The sequence below is a fragment of the Lissotriton helveticus genome, chromosome 2_2 (genome assembly GCF_964261635.1).
Source record: "Lissotriton helveticus chromosome 2_2, aLisHel1.1, whole genome shotgun sequence".
Lineage (NCBI taxonomy): Eukaryota > Metazoa > Chordata > Amphibia > Caudata > Salamandridae > Lissotriton > Lissotriton helveticus.
The window spans coordinates 105,100,614-105,128,181 of NC_136060.1; the positions used below are offsets into that span (position 1 = coordinate 105,100,614).

At 45.0% G+C, this 27,568-nt stretch overlaps 1 protein-coding gene across 1 annotated transcript in view; it reads right to left on the reverse strand.

Annotated features, from left to right (window-relative positions):
* LOC144821290 (dynein axonemal heavy chain 12-like) overlaps positions 1 to 14,334 on the reverse strand; it is a 228,960-nt gene extending 214,626 nt beyond the window's left edge. Inside the window, exon 1 of the mRNA XM_078678155.1 lies at positions 14,211 to 14,334. Coding sequence (XP_078534281.1) covers positions 14,211 to 14,329 — 119 coding nt within the window. The 5' untranslated portion in view covers positions 14,330 to 14,334. The remainder of the gene's footprint in view (positions 1 to 14,210) is intronic.
* Positions 14,335 to 27,568: the final 13,234 nt, after the last annotated feature.

The following is a 27,568-nucleotide window of genomic DNA, read 5'->3' on the forward strand; positions in this document are numbered from 1 at the left end:
CACCGCACCCTAGTGCAGCGCCTCAGCAACGTCGGAATTCAGGAGAAGGCACTGGAATGGATCGTCTCCTTCCTCGACGGAAGAACACAGAGAGTCCGTCTACCACCGTACAAGTCAGAGGCCACCGAAGTCATCTGCGGCGTCCCTCAAGGATCCTCGCTGAGCCCCACCCTCTTCAACGTCTACATGAGCCCCCTCGCGCCCATCGCACGCCAACACAACCTGAACATCATCTCCTATGCCGATGACACCCAGCTGATCCTCTCACTGACCAACGACCCCGCCGCTTCCAGAGCCAAACTTCACGAAGGGATGAAAGATGTAGCCGAGTGGATGACGACCAGCCGCCTGAAACTGAACTCAGACAAGACGGAAGTCCTCATCCTGGGCTCCTCGCCCTCCGCCTGGGACGACTCCTGGTGGCCCCCCGCCCTGGGCACCGCACCCACACCGACAGACCACGCACGCAACCTGGGCTTCATCCTGGACTCCTCCCTCTCCATGACCAGACAAGTCAACGCCGTCTCCTCGTCATGCTTCAACATCCTGCGCATGCTACGGAAGATCTTCCGGTGGATCCCCACCGAGACCAGGAAGACGGTCACCCAGGCCCTCGTCACCAGCCGACTGGACTACGGCAACGCCCTCTACGCCGGAACCACCGCCAAGCTCCAGAAGAGACTCCAGCGGATCCAGAACGCCTCAGCCAGACTCATCCTCGACATCCCCCGACGCAGCCACATCTCCGGACATCTGAGAGACCTGCACTGGCTCCCCGTCAACGAGAGAATCACCTTCCGTCTCCTCACCCACGCACACAAAGCCCTACACGATCAAGGCCCGAGCTACCTCAACAACCGCATCAACTTCTACGCTCCCAAACGCCACCTCCGATCAGCCAGTCACGCCCTCGCCGCCGTCCCCCGCATACGAAGAACGACAACAGGAGGAAGGTCCTTCTCCCACCTGGCCGCCAAGACCTGGAACGCCCTCCCGACCGACCTGCGCCTGACCCAAGACCACCTCTCCTTCAGGAAGAAGCTCAAGACCTGGCTGTTCGAGCAGTAGCAGCACCCCCCCCCTAGCGCCTTGAGACCCTCCGGGTAAGTAGTGCGCTCTATAAATGTCCCTGATTGATTGATTGATTGATTCCAGTTTATGCCCTGTATGATCTATAATTAATTTATTGTTAGTGGCCAGCTTAATATTTCATTCATTTATATATTGTGGCGACTAGATACTTGTTGGATGATTTACTATGTACATGCACAGCTTTTTATGTATTTATTCCAGAGAATTTTCTCTTATTCCATATTTATGACCGTGTTTTCTATCCCTGATCTTAGACAGTTTTTAGCCACCATTGTTTGGTTTTAACTGTAGTGATGGGCTTTTAGAGATTTAGGTTTTAATTGGTATTTTGGAAATTCTGCACTGGGGATTTTGGCCTCCTTTTATTCGTATTTTCGATTTTTGCATTTTATACACATTTTTACATAGTAATTTTCTGATGTGTTATCCTTGTTACTTTAGACAGTATCATATTTCCAATATGGTTTACATCTTTGCTGCTACACTATGACACTTTACTTCTGGCTAAATTTGCACATTCTGTACATAATGGATTCATCCAGAAATAACAACATGCTGCTTGTTACAGTTATATAATTGATCTCTCCAGTTGTCAGATAAATTAGATTGTTTAAAATGCTTTCCCATTTCAGCATTTTCCTTTGCATCATTTGCACAACCTCATTTTACGGAGACAACCACTAGTATTTGAATATAATATAAACATATATCCCATATATATAGTTGTCTAGGCTTAGTCACACGCCAGTCGTTGGTCTCTGTTTAAATACTCACTGCTGATTTGCACGCTTTAGTACTGTAGTAATTTTTTGACATCTTTTGCTATCATTTGGGTCGGAGATTTTAACACCCCAACCTGTACCCTTGCCAAGACCAACGTTTGTGGGTTCAGTAGTAGCGACGGAGATATTTGCATCTATTTTCCGCATAATAGCTATGGAGATTCCCTAAACACCGCCCTGGCTAAATTTGACCTTGAGGTCGTGTTATGCTCGCAGGACGGACGTGGGAAAGATATAACAACTTTTATAGGAAGAAATGCATCCAGTATTATCTACCACGCAATAGTCTCTGCTAACATTGTGCACTTATGTTCCACCCTATGGATTGATGAGTTGGTATTGAGCGATCATAACTGAATTGTCATGCCATTATTTGTGTCGGGAAGTAAAACATCAACGGAACAAACAGTTATTATTAATATCACCCCATGCAGACCAAATGGGACAAGAATGAGGTGGAATGGTGAAAACTCAGCTAAAATACTTGAACATATTATTTTAGAATGTGGCAATGAAAGTAACGATAGTTTAGGAAATAAGGTTGAACCTGTTAGGATATTAAGTGATTTTTGTAAAATCAATGACACTATTAATAAAATATTTACCGCACCTCCACATAAGAAATGTTTGCCGAACAGGGGCTGGTTCAATAATTTTTGTACTAATTCATTGAACCAGCTGAAACGAGCACTTTCTAGAAGACCTAGGGACAAGGTGCTAATTCACAAATTAAGATTAGAATATAATGCAAATTTAAAATAGAGGAAGAGGGAACTCCAGGAAGAGGCGTGGGATAACCTTGTACTTGCCGCTGATACTTCTAATAACAGATTGTTTTGGGAAACAGTAAATTCAGCATTCCTAAAAAATTATTCCTACCCGGAACTCTGTCACGTTAGCTGGGAGGAATGGGTAGATCATTTCTCTTCCATATTTAATCCATGTGACTAATTCTGTGACCTCCTCAAATTCAAGCAAATGGCCAAACTTCCACTAAACATTACTCTAGAAGAGGTAGATCTGGGTATTAGAAGTAGCAAAGGGGGTAAAGCACAGGGCTCGGATGGGGTACCCATAGATATATATAAAACTGTGTTGGATCTGTGGGGCCCAATCCTTACCAGGGTTTTTAATGCAGCCGTAACCAAAGGAGCCCATATTACTTGGGGTGAATCCATTATTATTCCCATTTTTAAAAAGGGGAATAAATCAGAAGCAAAGAATTACAGGCCGATTTCCCTTTTGGATTCTTCTGTTAAGGTCATGAGTAGGGTCCTTTTAGTAAGATTGGAAGAGTGGGTCGCAGAAAATGGGATACTGACGCAAGCACAATATGGTTTTAGAAAGGGGTTGGGCATGATTGAACAATCTATACATTTTGAACTTTTGATTGGTAAATATACTCAAGCTAAGCAAGGGCGGCTCTTTTTATGTTTCGCTGATCTTAGCAGCGCATTCGATCTTGTGGACCACAATATACTCTGGCAAGTTCTGCTTAATCTAGGAGCCCCAGAGCCCATCATTTACTTTTTAGCAAGGCTGTATGAGAAATTAATGACCAGAGTATGGTTCGGCCAAAGGGGGAGTGTACAACTAATTTTAAAGTGAAACGTGGCATCCACCAGGGCTGTGTCCTAGCACCCCTGCTTTTTACTCTATTTATTAATGAAGTCGACACAGTCCTCAAAACGATTCAGGCGGATGCCCCCCAAGTCGCGGGTCAGGAAGTAACAATTCTGCTGTACGCAGACGACGCGGTTCTTTTATCCCAAACCCCGAGAGGCCTCCAGCGATTAATTGATGGGTTTGCAAATTTTGTTAATGGAAGAAAGCTCGTGATTAACAAGGCTAAAACCAACACAATGGCCTGTGGCCCCAAATCAAGGGATATTAAATAATTTTATATAGACAGAAAGAAAATCCAGAACATTGATACTTTCTGTTATTTGGGGTTATGTTTCTCTGGCAATGGCAAATGGGGGAATGAAATGTCAAATGTCCGGGCCAAAATGACAAAAAGCGTGTATGGGGTTTTTAGGTTTGCATCTAAGTTGGGGTTCGCCGCATCAAAGATATGATCGATATCTATAAAGATAGATGCACATCAATCGCATTATATGGTGCAGGAGTCTGGGGTCATCAGCCTAGCCAAGGTATGCAAATAGAGGAGAATTCTTTTTTAATAAAACTTTTATGTTTGCCTGCCACAGCATCGACCAAACTGATTCATTATGAGGTAGGGCTCAAATATTTGTCGGATCTGATTGCACTTAGACCCCTATTATTGTGGAAGTGAATATGGGCAAAGGAGGCTACCATCTTAACAAAAACTATTATTAAGGATTGCCTCCGATTAAACAATTGCCTTAAGATCCCTTGGCTCAAATATATAGATATGGTATATAGAGACATATTCAATATGCCAATTTTGGAAAACCCAAATGTTGTAGTGGGATTGGCTAAACAGGCGAATAAGAACAAGTTCTTGTACCATAAGAGGGAAAATAGGCTGAGAACTGTAGAGATGCAACCCATATACCAGCTTTACCATCAGCATATTGGGATTGATGGTTTTCAAGGCTATTTAACTAGTCACAAGACCATCCCACCGCTTTGTTTTAACAAGGATGAAACTTGGCCTTGTTCATCACCTAGTACAATTCCCTATTATGAAACAGAGATCAGCGTCCCCGTGCCCTTGTAATGGGCACACTAAACAGAGCACATTGCACTTTTTACTTTTATGCGATTTGTACCTCAAACCACTGTTTAAGAAAAACAATGTAGTTGGTATTAATGCTGCTATGAGTCTATTGTATGCATTAAGAGAGCCCGAGATCTGTTTTTATACTGCTACATACATTTTAAAATCAATTTACGCCTGGAAAAGTATGGTGTTTTAACCCGTTGACTGCTTCCGCTTTTTTGCGGCAGTGCAGGCGTTTTAAAAAACGGGCGCGGCCGCGTCAGCCATTGGCCGACAGCAGCACCAGCGAGGTAGTGCTGCCGTCGGCCAATGGCCGACGGCAGCATGGAAGGGGTTAATGATATTACAATGTGATTGAACCTTCAATATTTTTTTGTGCTTAACTTTCTAAGATCAATTTGTGCTCGAATTTATATATTGTTTTTAATGTCAATAATTTTTGCGACTGCATTTTATGTTTTTTTCATTCGATTTTATCAATTGTGTATATATACCTGCTTTTATGGTTGATATTTCTTAACCGAATAAAGCTTATTGAACTGAACTGAAATCCTTTGGGAGAGGTAATCGTACCCGATTTTAATATTGGCAATTCCACATACCACCTTTAGACTCCCTGTCATACAGAATTGTTTATATCACACGTGTCAGGTACCACACTTTACATGCCCTTGCACTTTCCGCCACTCCTCATTATGATGGTAGTCTGACTACATTTTTTTACAGAGATTTTTGTATACACTTTTTGTATATACCACACCTTAATATTTGGCCACTCTGCCACACTGTACTGCCATATTCTATATGTTCAGTTTTAATATGTATGAGGTGGTGATCCGAGTCCACTACTAATTATGCTGTGGTTTATTTATAATACTTGCATAACTCTCTGTATTGACAAATGCAAAAACAACAGGTGATGGACAGAATGCAGAACAATGTCATACATTCACCCCAGTACAGAGATCTGGGCCTAAATCCATCGTTTTTTTGCTCACCATGCCTTTCCAGTTTGAACCCAGCCATATGCAAATCAGCGTTGACCCTGTGCCCCATTGGAACAGTCCAGCCCGAACTGCCAAGCCAGGTCCTCCCTGGACTGGAAACAAGCATCCAAGGACCGGTTTCGGGCTTTCAGCCCTCATCAGCCTGGATAGCTTGCATCCAGTGGCAAAGTGAAGCAAGGGACTCACGTCTGAGCATACCCTGCCAACTTATGGCGAACAAAGCGGTACAAAAGGGGATGGTGATGGACGGAGAAATAAGACTTTCCAACCTCATTACCTTAGCCACCAATTTTGCTTGCTACAACATACTCAAAATCTATAAAGTGCACCTCGCCTTTCACTTTGCCAAACTCTCATCAATGTTTTACTACTGAGTAAGAAAGGATACTGCAACATCGTCTCCCATTATGCCTTAAAGTTATTGAACAAGACCGTGATTTGTTACCCAAACGTGGTTCAATCTTCCAACGTTCACCTGCCTCATATCTTACTTCACTATTCAAACTGACCCTTGGCCTTCTAGTACTAGATCTTATTCTGCATTTCTGGTAGCCTTCATTGATTACAAACCTAGTTTTTCGTATCCAGCACTAAGCCCCCCTTCCCCGGGGGCAACTTTTTGTATTGCTCATGAATGTTAAAATTACTCACCATAGTTCGTGAACTTGCATGTCGATTCTCTGCCCACTGATTTTTAAATTGATAATAAAACATTTTTAAAGGTCACTCACGAGAAAACAGCACATCCATTTTCATTGCCAAATATCACACATGATAAACTATTGCAAGCCAGATTGGAAAAACTATGCAAAGACATAGACGTAGAAAAAAGTTTTCTCTGAGAACTAGGCGTAAACCAATATTTAGAATTTGCTTGAGACTTTGATCGCATGGTAAAAACGGTGCACTAGTCTCAATAATCTGGCTCCTCCCACCGCCCTAGGAAATAATCCTTCAATACAAACTGCTTGCACTGGAAACATTTCAGTGCCTATACAGTACCAAAGTTTGATGTGTCTTGCACAGTCTTTACAATCAACTCGTCGTGGCCGATAATGTTCATTGTTGATTTAACTGCTGTTGTCTTGTAATGTTTCATTTACCTTCCCTCACAAACCCTAGCTTTCAGTTACCTACCATCCTCATTTCATTAACATTATGAAATGAAGTCGCAAGACAGTAATAAGAGTGTAATCCTTTATTCCTGAGGAGCCACGAACGGACACTCATCCCAGTGTCCACTCTCCACAGATCTGTTGCTCTACCCATACTAGAACATGGAATACACTTCGTGAAAATACACTCCATAAGACAAGACTGCACGAGAGTGCACGAACATGTAAATACATTACCTAGCAACACAACACATTATTTCATCAAGATTTGTATTTTAATTTTCCTTCTATAAGGAGCTATGTCTACCATGCAGAAATCTAAGCAGTTGTAAACATGGCTTATGCTTTACTATGATGTCTGAATTTCCCTCATTGACAGAGCCCTCAGACATACTCAAGCAACATTACCTCCTCGTCCTGTCTTCCTCGCCACAGTAATTACAAATGAGCCTTCGGCTCCACACAGAACTCCAAGTCTTAAAAAAAAACAGCGCTCTAGTCTCCCCTCCCTCCTCCAAGATGGCCCCCAGTGGCTCCAGCCAATCCCATAAAGGGATACATAGACAGCAACACGTCCTGTTCTTTTTTTCTGCACTTCTCCGAGTGCTGTATCCCCTGCTGGTCAGGTGAGTGTGGCTGGGGTCTTGCTTTAGCAGCCCCTTTTTGCCTTGGTATTTGGTTGGGGGGGAAGTTAGTTGTTTGGTTTAATTTGTTTATTTCCCCCTTTCTATTGCCCAGCACCGTGTCCTGCTGAGCGGACTTGTGTGCTTGTTCATGCGGGTTCGTTTTGTGTTCCCGCTGCATGGGCCGTGCCTAGGTTTTCCTGCTGAGCGGGGGGCGAGTGTGGTGCGTGTTTCCCATTCCCGACCGCGCGTCCTGCTTGTGGGACTCCGCGCGGTCGGGTGTTGTGACTTGTGACGGGCGCTTGCTCTGGCGCCTTGTTTGCCGGTGCGGCGTTTTTGTTTTGCACGCATGTTGCGTGCGCGATGGCCGGCTTTGGCGGTGCCTCTGCCCTTCCCGTCCGTGAGTCCGCCGGCTGCGGCTCTTCGCGGTCGGGTGTTCGTTTGGCTCTCACGTGGGGTCTTGGCTGGGTTCCTCGTGGGTTATTCCTCTGGACTCCATGGTTGGCGGGGCCTCTTTAGGGTTGGCTCGCGTTTCTCACGGATTTTTGTGCTTCCTGTGGGGGCGTGTCAAGGGGTGTGTACTGTGGTTCCTTAGCAACCTGTTGACTATTTAATGGTTTCAGGTGTGTTTTTGTCGAATGCTGTTTCATTTGCTCTTCACTGGTGTGATGGAGGGCGGTTCTCCCGATGTGTCTGTTCCTGATTCTTTGGAAGCCTCTGGTTCGGGGATGTCTGTTCCTTCGATGGCTTTATTACAAAAAAATGATCGATTCTGCTGTTGCTGCTGCGTTGCATGACAGGGCTCCTGTTCCTCCTGATAAAAGGGCGCGTGTTGATGACGCTCCTGCTGTTGATTCTGACGCTGAGGAGGAAGTTAATGTCAAGGGTCGTTTTGTGCAGGGGGCCGACCTTAAGGAGGTCCTTTGTCACATATGCCGGAACTTGGTTTTCCCTGAATCGGTGGTTCCTGTGGAGGATGACTTGTTTTCGCAATATCAGCGTCCTGAGCCTGATTCTTTGCCGATTCATTCTTCTGTGATGAAGGTGTTGGAAACTGAATGGAAGGATGTGGACAAGGGTTCATTTCCTCGTTTCCTGAATAAGCGGTATCCTCTGCAGGACTTTATGGTCAAGTTTCCTTCTTCTGTCAAGGTGGATTCGTTGATGGCCAGTATGTCGTCCCATGGGTCTGTGGTTTCTGAGGATTCCTCTCCTGCTGACCCTGTTGATCGGAAGGTTGATGGGGCTGTGAAGCGCACTTTTGCGGCTGCCAACTTTTCCATTCGGGCGGCTGCCTACTCTTCTTACACGATCCAATCCTTGCTTAAAGATTTTCAATCTCTGTCGGAATTGTTGGACCAGGGTGAGGATGTCTCCTCTACCCTGGCGATGATGGAGCAGCAGGTGCGCCTCCTTTCGGATGTGTCTTTTGATTCCTTGGGGGCGGCTGCTTCTGTGGCTGGGTCATCTGTGGCTGCCAGGCGTCAATTATGGCTTCGCTCCTGGAAGGCGGATGCTGTGCAGAAGAGTCTCCTGATGAAGATCCCTTTTTCGGGGGTTAAGCTTTTTGGTGCGCCTTTGGATGAGATGGTGAAGAAGACGGCGGAGGACCGAAAGCTGCTTGCTCCTGAGCGGCCTGGTCGCTTCCGTTCCTTTGGTTCCCAGAGGGCTTTTGGTCCTTCTCGGAGGGGTCGTGCTGGTCAGCCCTTTCGTGGAAGGGGGCGTGGCCGGGGTGCTCCTTCCTTTGATAAATCCCGGTTCTCCGGTGCCTCTTCCTCCTCCACTCCCGCTTCCAAGTCCTGACTGGATCGCTCCTGGTGTCGGGCTGGTTGGGGGTCGCCTCACTTACTTCATGGATTCTTGGCGCGAGACTGTGTCAGATCAATGGGTGCTGCAAGTGGTGTCGGAAGGTGTTCGTCTTGGGTTTTCCCGGACTCCCCCAGACTCTTTCAGGTCCACTCCTTGTCCCAGAGACGCTTTAAAACGCATGGCTCTTTTGGAGGGTGTGGAGTCCCTTATTCAAAAGGGGGCCGTGATTCCTGTGCCCACGGATCAGGTGGGGTTGGGGGTCTATTCCATCCTTTTTCTGGTGACGAAACGCACGGGGGATCTGCGACCTGTGATGGATCTGCAATGGGTGAATACGTTTGTGCCTCACCAGTCCTTCAAGATGGTCTCCCTTCCGGTGATCCTTCCTCTGATATCTCGGGGGGATTTTCTGGCCTCCATAGACTTGAAGGATGCTTATCTGCATGTGCCCGTTCACCCGGATTCTCAGAGGTTTCTCCGTTTCTGCATCCTGGGTCGTCATTATCAGTTCCAGGTATTACCTTTTGGCCTCTGCTCTTCGCCCAGAATTTTTACTAAGGTTCTGGCTCCTCTTATTGGACATTTACATGGGGAGGGCATTTGTGTTTTTCCTTATCTGGACGACATTTTGATTTCTGCTTCTTCTCTTTCTAAGGCGGAGTTGCATGTCCGGAGAGTGTGCCATGTCCTGGAGCATCACGGTTTCCTTGTGAATGTACCGAAGTCCTCCCTGGTTCCTGCGCAAGAATTGACTTTCATTGGGGCTCTGTTCAAGACTCATTTGGGGATGGTGTTCCTGCCCCCTCCCCGGATTCTGTCCCTGATGTCTGCAGTTCGTTCCCTGTTGTTGGGCCTCTCTCATCCAGTGAGCCTGTGGTTGAGGGTCCAGGGTCTGATGTCGGCGTCTTTGATGACGGTGCCGTGGGCTCGCCTCCTCATGTACCCGGTGGTGTCCCACATTTTATCGCATTGGGACCCCTGTTCCCTCGATATGAGTGTTTTGGTTCCTATGTCGGAAGAGATTCGAGTGGCCCTGAGTTGGTGGCTGGTCGAGGATCATCTCTCCAAGGGCCGCCCCTTTCTGGTTGTTCCCACCCACGTGGTCACTACCGATGCCAGCCTGCTGGGGTGGGGTGCTACTCTGGGGGATTCGACGACTCAGGGGGTTTGGCCTCAGTCTGTATTGTCATGTTCCTCCAACTACAAGGAGTTGAAGGCCGTCCTTCTGGGTCTGTTGGATTTCTCGGATCTTGTTCGGGGTCACCATGTACAGATCCGGACGGACAATCAGGTGGTGATGTCGTATGTGAACCATCAAGGGGGGTGCAGGGTTCGCTCTCTCAGTTGCCTGGCCCGGCGGATTTGTTCTTGGGCGGAGGTGCATCTAGCATCCCTGTCTGCCATTTACCTGCCTGGTGCGGAGAACTCTGTGGCGGATTGTCTGAGCCGGGTGTTTCCTTCCATGGGATCCTTGTCCCTCAAGCGTGGGATGTTCAAGAAGTTGCAGATGATGTTTGGCTGTCCGATTGTGGACCTGTTTGCCTCCCAGGACAATGTCCAGATCCGTTGTTTTGCACGATTATGCCTTGCCGGGATGCCTGGAGGGTGGACGCCCTTTCGTTCCTTTGGCCGGAGGGTCTGTTGTATGCGTTTCCCCCTGTTCCCCTGATTCCGGCCGTGTTGCAGAAGATCAAGCGGGAGGGGTCGTTGGTGCTTCTGATTGCTCCTTGTTGGAAGCGTCGCCCTTGGTTTTCGCTGCTGTTGGAATTGGCTGTGTCTCCGGGGTGGGCCTTGCCATTCGTCCCGTATCCTCTGATGGGTCCTCTTCTTCCTCTGCCTGTGTTCCGTTCCTTGGGTCTGCGGGCCTGGCTCTTGAGAGGGGTTCTCTGATACGTGAGGGTTGTTCTGTGACTGTGGCTGGGGTCATTCAACAGTCCCGGCGTCCTTCTACGCTTAAATCCTACGCCAAGCACTGGGATAATTTTGCTTCTTGGTGTGTTGGTCGTGGGCTTTCGTTGGATTCTTTGGATCCTGCTCGCATTCTGGATTTTCTGAATGATGGATTTGTGTTGGGATTGGCCATTTCGACTCTTCGGGCTCAATGGGCCGCCATTCGGGCATTTCATGTCCTGCCTTTGGTTTCTATTTCACCGTTGGTTGCTCGACTTTTTAAGTCTCTTTCTTTCCAACGCCCCCGTCCTATCATGTGTCCTCCTCCTTGGGACCTTCCTTTGGTTTTGCGTTCATTGCAGTTGGCTCCTTTCGAGCCCTTGGAGTCGGTGGACTTGAGGTTTTTGACACTCAAAGTGGTGTTTCTGGTGGCGATTGCTTCTGCCAGGCGTATGGGTGAATTGGGTGCTTTCCTTCGTTCTGCCCCATTTTTGTTGGTTTTGTCGGACCGTGTGGTCTTGCGCCCTCATCCTACGTTTATTCCTAAAGTGGATTCTTATTTTCACCGTTCTGCTGAGGTGGGCCTTCCTGTTCTTTGCCCTGATCCTTCCTCGGCTGAGGAGTCCCTTTTGCACCTCTTGGATGTTCGTCGTGCCTTACTGATTTATTTGTCTCGCACTTCTTCTTTTTGTAAAGTGGACAACGTGTTTGTGAATTATGGTTTGTCACGTCAGGGCCTGAAATCCTCCCTTTCCACGATCAGTCGTTGGATTAAGGAGGCCATTTTGTTGGCGTATGCTTCGGTTTCTGAGGTTCCCTCGCTTCCTGTTCAGGGTCGTTCCACCCGTTCTGTGGCGGTGTCTTGGGCTTCCTTCAAAGGGGTGTCCACGGAGGATGTTTGCAGGGCTGCTACTTGGTCATCCCCTCATACCTTCATGTCCCATTACCGCCTTCAGGTTGGGGGTGGAGGTTCTGTTTCCTTTGCCTCTTCTGTTCTTTCTGCGGGGGTTCCTTGAGAGGTTGTACTTTTTGTTGCTCTGCCTCTGTATATTAAATGTGTCTTTCGCTGCACTATTGGTGTGGTCTGTTTTCCTTACATGAAGCTGATTGCTTTGGTATCGGCTCATTTGTAATTACTGTGGCGAAGAAGACAGGACGAGGAGGTAATGCCCCGGTTACTTACCGGTAATCTTCATTACTCCGAGTCCATGTCTTCCTCGCCACAGTATAGTTTCCCTTCCCTCCCGGCCCTGATGGTGGCTTCATGTCTGCGGCTTGGTTTTTTCAGGACGTGTTGCTGTCTATGTATCCCTTTATGGGATTGGCTGGAGCCACTGGGGGCCATCTTGGAGGAGGGAGGGGAGACTAGAGCGCTGTTTTTTTTAAGACTTGGAGTTCTGTGTGGAGCCGAAGGCTCATTTGTAATTACTGTGGCGAGGAAGATATGGACTCGGAGTAATGAAGATTACCGGTAAGTAACCGGGGCATTCACCATGCAACGCCTCTCAGGGCTAATCTCCATGCACAGGATTAGGGTAAATGCGCTTTGGTGCAGTTGTCCCCTTTTCCTTCACAGTGAAACATTTTTCAGTGTGAAGAAAGTTCTTCCTGTGCATCACTGAAAATAATGTGAGGGGCGTAGTGCATACCCCAACATTTGCTCCACAATTTATGGCCACTTACTGTAGGGGATCTTTTAATTTTTTTAACAGAGTTTTATATAGCATGAACTTCACCCGAATCGGGTATCAGAGCTCTTTTCATAGCACCATTTGCATTACATGAGGACACATTAATTTTTGTTAGTCATGGGGAGATTAACTGATTTCCCCAAAATCACAGGATGTTCAGCGTCATTGCCGAGACTCAAATCCAGTTCCCCAGATTCGAGGTTGACCGCCCTAGCCGCTAGGCCAACTCCTCTCCCCAATTTTAGAAGTCAACAAGTGGGGGGACGCTTTGACACTATTTGTAAATGCAACAGAGTCAAACTTGTGTGAGTTCTTACCCAATTACCAATGCCATCTCTCATGAAAATATGGAAACACTTTTTTTCCCACCCTGTCTCACACTGAATGCCCATCTGCAGCCCTTGAGATCCACATGGCGTGAATCACAATTGGGGATTGGTGGGACCAAATGACACTGTGTTTACCATAAGTGTCAGCTAGGGAAACTGAAATAAGTCGGTCAATGAATAGTTTTGCTAAAGAAAGCCCACCTTGTTTTATATTGGGATTTAGGAAGCCCACACGGCCATAAGTTACATATCCATTTACATAATATTTTTCAGGCTCAATAGTCTGGTATACTGTAATAAGAATAGTGAACTATTTGCTATGCCTCAATCTTTGGCGTCCAGACCACGGGGCATCTGGGGGCCACTTAAGTGTTGTTTGCTGTAAATTGACTTATCCCCCCTTTCGCAGCAGCGGGCAGGAATATAGTGCCTGCCAGGGTGGGTTAGAACTCTGGGGCTGTTTCTGATGCAAGTCAGCACCTCTAAAATATGGGAGGGGGGGCCATGAACCTTAGCATAACGGTACGTTTACAGGTTGACTAATCGTTGATTTGGTGACAAAATGTGTATGTTGCCCCGGACAACAGTGTGCGTTACTACTTGTCCATTTCTATAAACAATGTACTATGTACTGTTCCAATGAGTAATTATTATGCAGTTTTTGTCGTATATCACTGTGAAAATTGATTGTTTTAAATCATATTTTTCAGAGAGAAAGACTGCATCTTCACTAATTGAAAATATCCTCATGCTTTTTCATATGTTGTCTGTAGACAACACCTAAAACGTCACGTGGATAGCTTTGACTGATTGATTTTGAATGCATCTAGTACGTATGCAATGCTAAGCTTTTGAAGTGTTTTATCACACAGCGTTGAGACATCTCAGGAGCTGGTTAGCATGAATGAAACACATCGTCACACACCAAACTGAACCATAGAATTTTATTAGAAATGTAACTTAAGGCACCATGTTAAGATGTATAAATTAAATTTTATTCACCGACTTGTTCTATATGGTCACACCCAGGGGAATTGACCAATCACATCCTTAGTACTAGAGCATTACCAACCTCACGAGTCTACTTTGGACCCTGTACAATGAAAACCATATTGTTTTACAACCCTGTAACCTACATTCAGAACCTCTCACAATGATGCATTACCTATTAGCTTCCAGTGTATTAGTGATAGAGTCTCTCTTGTGAATATCCAACAGACTTTGTTGAATCACATACTGAGCAGCAATATCGTCATCAAGGTCGTCACTTGTAGAAGTTTCCATTATAAATTTCTATGACTAAAAAAGACAAAAAGCAGCAAACAAAAGCAATTTAATTGCAATTTATATGAAAGTAAGGCATTCTTCAGAAACAGATTAGACACATATCTGTGAATAATACAAATTTCAAGCTTACCGCATAAGATTTCATGCTACTTGTTGTGAAAGTGAACATGTATTCAGAATTATCTTAGTGTTATTTTGCAAGTGAAATGCACCCATTTTTTGTTAAAATATTTTATTGCAATATACTGCAAAAATGTAGCGTTGCAAGCACAAGTTGTGCGTGCACAGTTTCAATAGTTGTCTTCACCACTGGTGAACGTTTAGGGGATTTGCTCGTCAAAACGCCCCGATTCACAAGCATTCCTGAAAATATCAAAGTAGAAGCAAATGATACATAGATGGCCAATATGGTCCAGTTAATCAATGGAACAGCATTTTTTGAGAAAATAAGAGTTAGGGTGATGGAATTTTCATCTTTCAATGTGCTGTAATTCATTCATGTACCACACGTGTAGTAGAAAGTGTACCAAATATATGGGGTTTCCACCAAGATGGTGGATGTGTATTTCACAAAAGTGGATGCTTTTATCATAGAAGTAGCTTCTGTTCTGAAGAAACACTGGTTGAAAGCTCACTATTGTCACGGCTGGATGAAATTCTGACCGCAAATGTAGAATTGGAAATGAACCCTCATAGTTAGGATACAGTTCTAGGACTCACACAGTTAGCCCTGCTAACATGCTGGGAGGTGTCCCAGCACAATAAAAGCACTGTACTGACTTTTAATGACAGTGGTAGCTCAGGCAGACACAGTGGTAAATTACTACTGTAGGTAAACTGCCACTATTTGCAGTAGTGATACCGCCACACAGTGGTTGTTAGATGGTTGTGATGGGGTAGTTTCCAATGGCAGGAAATAGGGTGTGCACACGTATAGGACATGTATTCGACCAGGAGTATGGATGGTAAATCTGTCATTTTTTTCATAGATTTTACATAAATGCAGTATTCTAAACAAGTATACAAGCAAGTGATGGATGGAATGCTTGAAATAATCTCAGGCACTTTAATTGGGGTCACACCCCAGTTCATTGTTAATTTACACACAACGCCACCTTAGTTTGGACACAGCCAAATGCAAATTAATCTTGACCCTGCTCGAATTGGAACAGTCCTGTCCATACTGCCAACACAGGTCCTGCCTGAACCAGAACACAAGCAACCCAAGATCGGTTTCGCCTTTGTTATGCCTGATCAGTTGGATATTGAATCCCGTGCCACAGTGTCCAAGGACCCACATCTGCGTCACACCAAGGTCACGGAACCCACGTCTGGTCACACGAAGTAATGGGATAATCAATGGGGAGTGAAGCCTCTATTCTCCTTTCCTAACTGGGAAACCCTTAGGATTTTAAAAGGACTTTCACCCACTAGAATTATCTAGTGTCATGCTTCATCATTAAGTCCTCACCTAGAGCATCTAGGGTGTCTGGGTGGGCTCAACCGTCTGAAGGAGGTAGCTCTTACTAGGGGTATAGCTAGTGGTATCTGTGTTATATCTAAAATTACCTCAAATATCTGAGTGCAATTAATTTGAGCTATGGGTTACTTGGGCAAGGTTAAAAACTAGAAAGATACCAATGGGAATAAATGAATGGTCCCATGCATTTCAATTAAGAGGGGTCTACATGTTTCAGCCACCTAAGCCCGAGACGGGTCTTGTGGCTTTCCTCAGGACTTATAGTTAACAGATCTCTGTTTTCCTAAGTGTGAGGATAATGCCCTACACTAATTGCACATAAACCAATATTTATGATTTATAAATGTGTTGTGGTGTGTACGGTGATTTCATACATTCATGCAAATCAGAAACTTACACACTCCTCACGTTCACTAGCACTTGACATACCTGTAAACATGGAGAGAGGTATGTAAAACACACAGAGGAAAAGTAACAGCAAAGTAACAGTCGTATTCCCTGGATACGTTGTCCTAGAAATGAAAGCAATCTCACAAATTGTGATCACTGCTGTTTCTACAGCATCAAGGATTTTCTGATACCATAACAGCAGACACAGAAAACATGCAATATGCTCAGATGCAATGATTTAAATCTGGAAGCTATTTTATCAGTTATTACTATTGTAGTAATTGTGAACTCCACACTCAATATTATCCGGGGTTGGAGAGTGCCATGTCCAGGCATTTGCCTCAATGAAGGGTTCCCTCATTTCAGCAAGCAAGAAGAGAGGTGTTGAGTGTGGGGCAAAGGTGCACTTTTAGTGATCAGAAGAATATATAATATAGGCTCCCTTTCATCTTTATTAAAATTTTAGGAATTCAATTCATGTTCACATTCCTGATAATTGCCTGTGCATTTTACTAATTATTACCATAGTTCCATGTAATATTTTATACTATAGCGTTAAATATATTGACAGCTGTAGTAGTGTGGTAACTTAGGGCTATATTTATGTACAGGTTGCATAACTTTTGCACCATGCAATGCGGTGTATACACAATGCAACCATAACATTTGATTTATCAAGCCATGTGGAGTGTCTTGATAAATCCAGGGTAATGCAACACAGTGCAAATTGCTATGTTACGTTACTCTGTCCTGGGAAGGCGTTCCTTGGGTAGAGTGTGGGTGTTCTCATGCAAAAAACATGGATTTGGCGCATTCCCAGATTTATTATTAGTGGTAGACCTGGGAATATGCCAAAATGCTGTGCCTTCCCAGGGGAGGCATAAGGAGGAAGAATATCTTTATTTCTCCTAGTCTTTTTCTCTTTCTAGAATTGCAGAATGCAGCACACATAGAAAGTAGTAAATGCTTCAGAGGAATGTTTTTGTGCAGGAAGGAGTTCCTTCCTGCACAAAAACAATCCAGCTCACAACGCAGACAACCTTATTGTGGTATATAAATAAATAATACCGGATCTAGGTTTGACTGGACATAGCAATAACAGATAGCTCAATAAATAAGAGTCAAGATTCGAGGTAGTAGGAGTTTGCAGGTTTAATACAGCATAAAAGGACAGGAACAGGACAACCTGCACGGGAACAGGATGGCAGCGCTGCCGGGGGCAGGATCAAGGGAAAGGATAACTTTTAATAACAATGCACAAGCATATATACTAAAACAGTTGCATTACAATACATATGATAGGCGGAGCAGTGGGTGTGGTCAATAGCAGTCGCGAAAGATAAGGGTGAAAGTGGGTGTAACAAGAGGCGTATACATAGACATGTGATGTAAACGTAACAGAATATGTCATAAATGGGGCGGAAACATGGAGGGGGCTACCTAAGGAGCCGGGACCTCTAACCTAATGGTGCGCGCAAACTGACAATGACGTGTTACTAGGAGAAGCTGGGGGCTATGAACTCTGCGCTAGGAGTAGAGACTGAAGTCTGGAGAGTCAGGGCGACATGTACCTAAACACTATCTAGTATCTAATGTTTAGAGGACATGTTGATATAAACTAAAAGGTATCGGGGTAAAGGCTAACAGACTCTAAGACTGGTGCATGCATTATTCTACGTGTAGTGCGTGATGAAGAATATTAAATGACCATTAATACAGTATTTCTCTTACATGGAGACGTAAAGGCTAGACAATGACGGAAACTATTGATGCGATTCAGTAGCTTAGGAATGCAGAGAAGGAGGGCTGGACTGATAACTAGAATCATAACATACTCTTGGCAGACTCGTAGGCAGAGCCAGGCCGAGCCGGGCACTGTGAGGCAGGAAGTAAGTGAAGGGTCGAGGATACAGGTGGGGGCTGTATTGCTCCTCAGCGAGGGTTCAGGAGACAGGAGCTGAATCTGGTGTCCGGGCCCTTTTGAGGCCTAGAAACGGGGACTTTACAATGAAATAACGTGCACACTGAGAAACGTGGCAACGTAGTTTTACATAGGCCTAATACTCGTAGCTTTCACGAGAACTGGGAACTGGCATACTAGAGATGGACACAACTGTAATTGCGTCTCTAATCAAACATGGGGAATACATATGCATATTAATCATGCACACATAACATAAGATGGGGAACACGTAGGGACACAGAACATGGCAAAATTTACTTTTCCACATTCCCTCCTTGTCACTACGTTTCCATCAGGAAACATCAATATTCATGATACCATCTATCATTTCATACAGTATCATTTGCTCGTCTCGAATTTTCTTGGAACGGGATTTAGAACGGGACTTAGGACTAGGAATACAAGAGGTAGCACAAATGCCACAAATCGCAGGGCCACATTGTAAACAGAGGCAGCAACTGAATATGATCGCTACTGCAATACCCAGAAATGACAATACTTTCCATCCCCAGGCAGAAATTATACTCCAGAACCAACCGGACCATGTCCAGGTGCCTGGATTTTGGTGTAACAGATGGGCAATTTTATGGAGTCTGGTTATAGCTGAATAAACAGACGGTGCGTTATTAGGAATGAAAATGCAGCAACTAGATCCGATGACTCTACATGCCCCGCCCCTATCGGCCAGTATGACGTCAAGGACGAGACGATTCTGGAGCACGACAATTCTCATAAAGGATTGCTCTTCGGTTAAGTTACTTAGAGCAGAGGTAGTCTCAATCACTACTGCTTCAAGGGTTCTCGTTAATCTACGTATCAGTTTACTATTCACGACAGTACCTAAATAGGGGAAGACACCTTTATTGATATCTATATATTGTTCTAGAGCAGTTTCAGTATAATCGACAATCGGGAGGTCTCTTTTGTGTCTCGTGTGTACTAGGTGGGAATTCCTATGATAGTCAGGTGGGGCTAGAAAAACTGGTGGCAGTAGGAAGGCAATGTAACAGGTTCCCTCCCAATCGAGGGGCAGACGAACATATGCGGTCTGACCACAAACAAAATAAGAATGACGTGAAGCTTTGAAAATAGATTTCCTACTGTCACTATACTTGACAATAGTAGTACAATCACTATGACCTACATGTACGGAACCATTCTTTCGGACACATAATTCACCTTTGACTGGTAATACTGACATAGCAGGTAAGTCTGGAGTAGTACCAGACTGAACATTCAGGACCATGAAATTCGAAGAATAATTACCCAAATTATAAACTTCATTTTCTAGATCTAACCCTGTTCTGTGGGGAAGACCTTGCTTGTCTGGGAAACATGTACTGTTAAGAAAAGACATATCTGTTGAGGATGACGTTAACGTGGACCATGCTCCACACGAACCATTATGTGAGAATGGATAAGGAAACAGTGGCAGAACTCCCTTCGGTGTCTGGAAAGGGGGGAGTCGACCACACACCCAACAATTAGTGACATTGCTGGTCTGGTGTGAATAATGTAACATGCGGATAAAGGAATTATTACGCATAGCAAGACGATATGATAGTTCATGAGGAGGCAGATCACTAAACGTGTGCTCTACTGTAACATTAGAAGACTTATTTACATGAGAAACTGGAAAATACAAATAAAATGCATAACTTGTGCAGGTAGTCATAAGGCTGAGAAACAATATGAAACTTAGAAAAACGATACATCGGATTGAGTTTTGACTAACTCTCTCACTATGGGGGTCTATTTTATACATGTCAGAAACCGGTCTAACCGTTTCACCTAGGGGAGGACTTAGACAATCAAACTGGCTGACTTATTTTACTAGACCTTAATTTTTTCTTATACTCCTGCTGCGGAGTTTTCTCTAACAGGGAGGAATCTGTATCATTGTCTTTTGCGGGACAGTCCTTGAGAATAGTACTTTGACAATCCTTAAAATCCTCGGAAATGTTCTTTGAAACAGTCTTTAGTCCGTAAAAAAATTTCACATGAGACAGGTGGACCCAGCCCTTCCTGCCTTCCAGCTTGACGGCAGTACGGGTGGCCAGGAGGACCTGTTTTGGCTCCTTCCAGCGAGGCTCCAGCGGACTTGAACGATCAAAATTCCGGACAAGAACCATGCATCCGGGAACGATTTCATGCGGTGCCACCTCGGTATTGTCTGGAAATGCGGCGGCAACCTGTGAACGACAAGAGTGTAGGGCAGACATCAAGGAAGCTAGGTAATCTGTCAGCATATTACTTGAAACATCGGTAATACTTCGAGGTCTAGGTGTACCCCACATATTAGGGGGGCGGCCGAATACGACCTCGTACGGGGACAGACCTGATCTGGAATGTGCGACCATGCGCATATAAAACAAAGCGACTGGCAGAGCTACTAGCCAGTCCACACCTTTCTCTTTACATATTTTGGCGATGCGGATTTTCAGGGTCTGATTATGTCTCTCTACGAGACCGGCTGCTTCAGGATGGCGTACACAATGGAACTTCCACTGGTATCCTAACAAAAGGGAAACATGTTTCATGAGCTCAGATGAGAATGGCTGGCCGTTGTCAGAATATACGACCCTAGGGAGTCCGTAGCGGGGGAAGAATTCACGAACCAACTGCTTGGCAGTGGTCGTGGCTGTGTAATCTGGAACTGGATATGCCTCTGTCCACCTGGACAAAGCGCATACAACTACAAGGACATACTTGAAACCTCGACATCGCTCCATCTGAATATAATCCATTTGGAGGACTTCAAAAGGGTGGTCAGGGGGCTGGAATCCACCTTGTTCCACCGGAACACTTTTACCTGGATTAAACTGGCAACATATCATACAGGTACGGACCTTCTGCTTGGCTGCAGCTCGTAAATGCTTGTTGAACCAAATGTTCTGGATACTGTCTAACATAGCTTTTTCTCCTAAATGTGCTGGACTATGTGCGGTATTGATAATGACTTGAACCATAGAGTCGGGGAGAAACCATGTGGCTTTTCCCTTCGTTACCCATCCCTGATCTGTCTGGACCCCTCCTTGTTCGGACCATTTCTTGATTTCATCGGGAGTAGCATGTAACTGGATATCTATGACATCTTGAGTGGGGTCCTTAACTGTCATACAAGTAGTCTGTTCTAGAGTATGTGTCTGTATCGGATTAACTGGAATGTCTGGAGTCTGTGCTGTAAGCTTGGCTGTGCGATCTGCTAGATCATTACCTTGAGAAACAATGTCTGTAACTTTCGTATGTGCTTTGCATTTCATGATAGCAATAGATGTCGGTAAGTGTATGGCATCTAACAGAGCTTGAATAAGGAGACCATGCTGAATCTTGGTTCCATGAGAAGTCATGAAACCTCTCTCCTGCCAGAGCACTCCAAAGTCGTGTACGACTCCAAATGCGTAACGTGAATCTGTGTAAACATTAACTTTCAGGTTCTTGGCGTGTATGCAGGCTTGTGTCAGAGCAACTAGCTCTGCTGCTTGAGCAGACAGGGTGTCAATACGGTGTGTTTCTATAACTTCAGTGTCAGTAGTCACTGCATACGCGGCTACTAGTTCTCCTGTACTTGTTCTCATACATGAACCATCCACATAAAGTGTCAGGTCGGGATCTGGTAATGGAATATCTGTCAGATCTTGTCTTGGCTTTGTCATAATATTAACTACTTCCACACAGTTGTGTGTGGCAGGATTCGAAATAACTGACGGTAACAGTGTAGCAGGATTTAGAACGTTGCAGCGTCTGATTTCTATGTGTGGCTGGAACAGTGTCAGTTCATAACCTGTTAAACGTGCAATTGTCAAGTGCTGAGTCTGTGTTCGGTTTAAAAGAACTTCCACGGAGTGTGGAACTTGTACTGTCAAGGAATGTCCTAATACTATGGAATCACTTTGTCTGATAGCTAGTGCTGTGGCTGCAACTGACTTGAGGCACGCAGGCAGAGCCTGGGCTACAGGATCTAGTGTGCTCGAAAAATAAGCACAGGGCTTGTATTGTCCTGCTTGATCTTGTGTGAGAACAGATAATGCTGTACCTTCACGTTCAGTGACGAAAAGTGTAAAAGGCTTACTGTAGTTCGGTGTAGCTAGAACTGGAGCTTGGCATAAAGCTTTCTTTAACTCATGAAAAGCAAGTGTATGTTCAGATGTCCAAGGGAGGACAGTCGATACGGCTGCCTCCTGTGTCGTTAACTGTATCAGTGGCTTGGCTAGAAATGCATACTGAGGAATCCATTGTCTGCAATAAGAAGTGAGGCAGATGAAAGCACGTACCTCCTTCTGGGTCTTGGGTTGAGGAAGACTCGCTATTAACTGGATACGGTCAGGTGTCAACTGCCTACCCCACTTGGACAGTAAGTGGCCTAAATAGATCACTTGCTGGACACAGAATTGAAGCTTCGAAGGGGACACCTTGTGCCCCATCTCGGCAAGGAAATACAAGACTGTAAGTGATGCTCGCTCGCAAGCACGTTCAGAACGGGCTGTGATCAGTAGATCATCGACATACTGGAGCAGGGCAGTATCAGTTGGCATGTGAATATTGTCTAGTTGTCTCTTAAGTGCTTGACTGTAAATACTAGGACTTTCTGTGAAACCTTGAGGAGCTCGTGTAAATTGGTAGCTCCTTCCATTTAAACAAAATCCAAAAAGAAACTGGCTGTCTGGATGAATGGGGACACTGAAAAACGCGTTCTTGAGGTCTATGACTGTAAAAAATGAGGCTTCGGAGTCAATGGCTGTCAGTAGGGAAGAGATATCTGGGACAACTGGGTACTGGGGAATAATACATTTATTGAGTTCTCGAAGGTCAATCACTAATCGATATACTGGGGGTGCATTTGGATCAGTACGTTTCATGACTGGAATGATCGGAGAATTACATACATTGGAGTCAGTTTCTACAACTACTCCTTGAGCCATGAGTTCGTCAATAATTTTGGATAAGGCTGCTACAGCCTCAGGTGGCAATCTGTACTGTCTGATTCGTGGTAACACTACACCTGGTTTGAGAGTCACACGATGGGGTGTGATTTGCATATAACCTACATCAGTTGGACCTTGCGCCCATAAATGCTGTGGAACATTGGACAATCTCGGATCAAAATCTCGTAATACATAGTGACCCTTGAAGTCACGTAGAAACAGTCGTATTCCTTCTGGGGAGCAGCAAATAACTGCACCTAATTCTTTCAGTGTTTTAATGCCTAACAGATTTTCTGGACATGACTTCGTAAGTAACAGATCGGTAGTGCGGGACAATGGACCTACTTCTAGAGTAACTGGCTTAGATATCTCGTTTACAATAGGCTTTCCTGAAAATCCAAGGGAAACATTTCTAGAGCCTGAGAGCGGAGCCCCTGGAACTTCGGCGTGACTAATGGTGGTCCTACTTGCCCCTGTATCAATCAGAAACTTTCTGTCTTTCCCTAATACTTGACTATGAACATAGGGACCCTCTTGATCTACAGGTATCTCGATGAGAGGCATGCCTACCTCCCTCTCTAGGCTGTTTCATGAATATGGCTGATACTCTGGATACTCAGACTGTGCATACTGGTACATCTGCTGTGTAACATGCTGTGTTGCAGCAATAGGCTGCGGTACTGGAACTGTCTGTTGTGCATTCTGTGGCTGAGAAGTCTGTGAAACTTGTTCTTGTCTAGGCGGACGTGGTCTTTCTTTAGTCTTACCAGTAGCTATATTGTGTTTCAGAACTGCACACTCGTTTATAAAATGACCTGGCTGTTTACAATAATTGCATGTCCCTTTAACGGGAGCTGCAGGATGACTTGCTTGATTCGTACCCCTCTTCTGACTGTCTTGAGGAACAGATTGTGCAACTAGTACTTTCATTTTCGTGTCTTTCATACGTTTTCTTTCATGATCTTGCTCTTCTCTGGTGATACTGGAGCATCTGTAACATTTGGGACGGGGTATTAGCTTGCCAGGTACTTTCGACTTTCAAAACTCGATTCTTAACTTGTGGACTTGAATTCTCAACTAATTTAGTAACAAAAAGATGAGGGTATGACTCGCTACTTGTCTTGAGGCCACTGTTTATACTAAAGCATTTCTCAAATCTAGAATAAAAATCACTAGTGTCTTCGTCTTGTTTCTGTTTACAGGCTGAGATTGCATCCCAGTCTTCCTTTTTAGTGGCTAATAATCTTGGCAAAACTTGTATTAACAATTCTGGTAGTTCTTTACATTTCTCTCCAAGACCGGTACCTGGTACTCGTATCTTATCTTCAGCTTCTAGAACTGCCCAATCGATCTTTTTCTCTCCCACTTCCCATTCTTTTTCCTTGAGTTTTTCGTATATGCCCGCAGGCAACAGGACTTTTAACATTTTAATAATATCTGGATACGTGTATTCTCCCATACGGAGCATGTCTTTTAATTCTCGGTGGAACCCTGCTGGATCTTTGTCATGGCAGGGAATTAATTTCTTCATCTCTAAGAGTTCCATCTTTGTAATCGGGGTGTAAACAAATACTCTTTGCATTTCACCATCTGCTGTCCTGACTGGGTGTACTTCTCGTAACGGATTCTGTCTATCTATGTAAAACGGTTTACTTTCTGGAGGTGAAACATGAACAAAATGCGGGTTCAGGAACGTTCTATATTTATGACGCTGTTCTAGAATGACACTAATTAAATCGGTACCTAGACCTTTCCATCTATACTGGAGTAACTCGTTCAGGACATCGTGTAACGGACCTGGATCAGAATGTTGACCCTCATACAGAGTGATGAGGTGCTGGATCATATACATACCCACCAGTCGTTGCTCGGCTGGGGGCAGTTTCAGAAACATTTGTGCCACTATTTCATCTGGAAAAGTGGTAGAATCAGTAATCCATCGGACTGCTGATCGGGCTAGTTCTTGTTCATGCATAGTACTTAACTCACTGTAACCGATTCGTGATTTCAGAATATGATCGGTAGCTTGAAATACTTGTTCTAGAGAACCTTGTTCTGGTGCTGGATGATGAAAGATTTTCTTGTGTTCTAGGCGTAAATGGCGGTCTGGAAATCTCGATTTTCCTACATACGCTATTCTGGCGGGATTCTCGTCCTCTACCTCTTCAGTAGAAGAGTCATTTTCTTTCGCGCTTACTTGTGCTGCTTTACGTTGTTCGTGTAACCTTATTATTTCTTTACGAATTTTCTTGTACATACTCTCTATACTACTGATGGTTCTGTGCTTACCCTCGGCTATATTATCACTCCACCTTGTCAGGATTCTCATTTCGGCCGGATCTTTGGTCGGGTAATCTTGTTCTCTTATTAAACAATTAATCAGAAACTTTAATAACATGAGCTGGATCTCAGCTTTCCTTTGAGACATGGCTTCGCCAATACTTTCTGGATCATCCCCTGTACGGATGAAACGATATATTCTGTCTAGATCTTCTTTCATATTCGGTAGGGTGTCCAAATACCCGGTCACCCGTCTTACACGGATCGAATATATAACTGTGCTATCATCACCTGCAACTGGATCATAGCGGCATTCAGTAAGAGCTCGTCGGATATCTGCAACGGACTTATATTTGGGCGTACGCTGTAACGCACTTTCATGTAACTCGACTAACGTTACTCGTTGGTGTGGTGGCGGGGTACCAGGAGGACCTCCTCCTGCGGCCCCTAAACTAGAATCGTCGACTGATACTCTTCGTGCTGGCGCGGTGGGAAATTGTAATGTGGGCTGGACCGGGGGTACCGTGGCAGGTACTCCGGTGACTGGAGGAGCAGGATTTACATTATTTACAGGAGCTGGCGGAACAGGATTTGTATATTCTGGGACTGTGTCGTCCAAATAGGACGAAATAAAAATATCAGCTGCGGTCGGTTTGTGACGTAGCTTGGTCGGGACTAATGGTGGCGGAAAATTACTGGATGCCTCCGGGGTTGCTTTTGGCAAGCCCTCGGCAAGAAGAGGATACATACCCTTAATGAGGGCATGCCTCTGTCTGTCTGACTGTTCGGTTTTGACTCGTTCACCTATCTCGATTAGTTCCCTTTCTTGGGCTCGTTCTAAGGATTCTCTACTTAGTTCTGACTTTCTGATTTCTTTTTCGGTTCTTTTATGAGATTCTTTGCGCCATAACTCGATGGCATCTTTCTGTGACTGTCTAGCTTTCTTTTTCCATAATACTTCTTCTACTCGCATGATGCACTCGGCATCCCACGTACCTGATACAGGCCATCTATACTTTTCTTCTAACTCTTTGGTGTACTCCACCCATAAATCTAGATATAATATGGCACTTATGCCATGCTTCTGATACATAAAGTGACCTGGACTGTCCCTAGGCGGGACAGGAACTGCTGCTTCTAACAGACCTTTTCTAGTTTTCAACTGACGTAGTTTCGAGAACAACGGCATGACGGAACTGTAATCTAGACACAATACAATACACAATGAACACGATAATTACACCACTTTCGTACCACGACATTAAAAATACATGAATGACATTTGAAATAACAGTTCGAACAGAATACTACCTGGAATACGGAAAACAGAATACATGAATCTTCTCGAGAACAGAACTGACTAGAACAGAAACTAGATGCACTGCTAAAACAGTACGAAACTTACCGGTCTCATAAAGAGACACGTCAGGACCCGCATCCACCGAAGTGGACACTTCGTTTTGGGATCTGTGTACCACCAAACCCCACGGACCAGAGTCAATTAAATTGACCTTGTCTAGATACTACCCCAGCAACGGTACTCACCGGGCAGCAAGAACGGAAGGCCTCGGGCTGGACTGGACTGCTTCGACGCCGGACGGACGAACTTCGGACTTCAGTTACGGGTGGGCCTCCGGATACCTCGGACCTTGGACTCTCGGCTTGGGCTCTGGTCGGGACTCGCCGCGTTCCTCCACCGCCTCGTCTGGATGCTGGACCGCCACCTCCGTCTCCTCCGTGGGCCTGAGGGATACTTGAAGCAGAAATATCTGCACGTGCACGGTATGGTTCCGTCACGGCTGCAGAGGGTCAGGGGGCCGGCGTGGCTTCACCGGCGCGTGGGGAAAGGGCAAGTCCCTGTTCGGGCGCCATTATGTGGTATATAAATAAATAATACCGGATCTAGGTTTGACTGGACATAGCAATAACAGATAGCTCAATAAATAAGAGTCAAGATTCGAGGTAGTAGGAGTTTGCAGGTTTAATACAGCATAAAAGGACAGGAACAGGACAACCTGCACGGGAACAGGATGGCAGCGCTGCCGGGGGCAGGATCAAGGGAAAGGATAACTTTTAATAACAATGCACAAGCATATATACTAAAACAGTTGCATTACAATACATATGATAGGCGGAGCAGTGGGTGTGGTCAATAGCAGTCGCGAAAGATAAGGGTGAAAGTGGGTGTAACAAGAGGC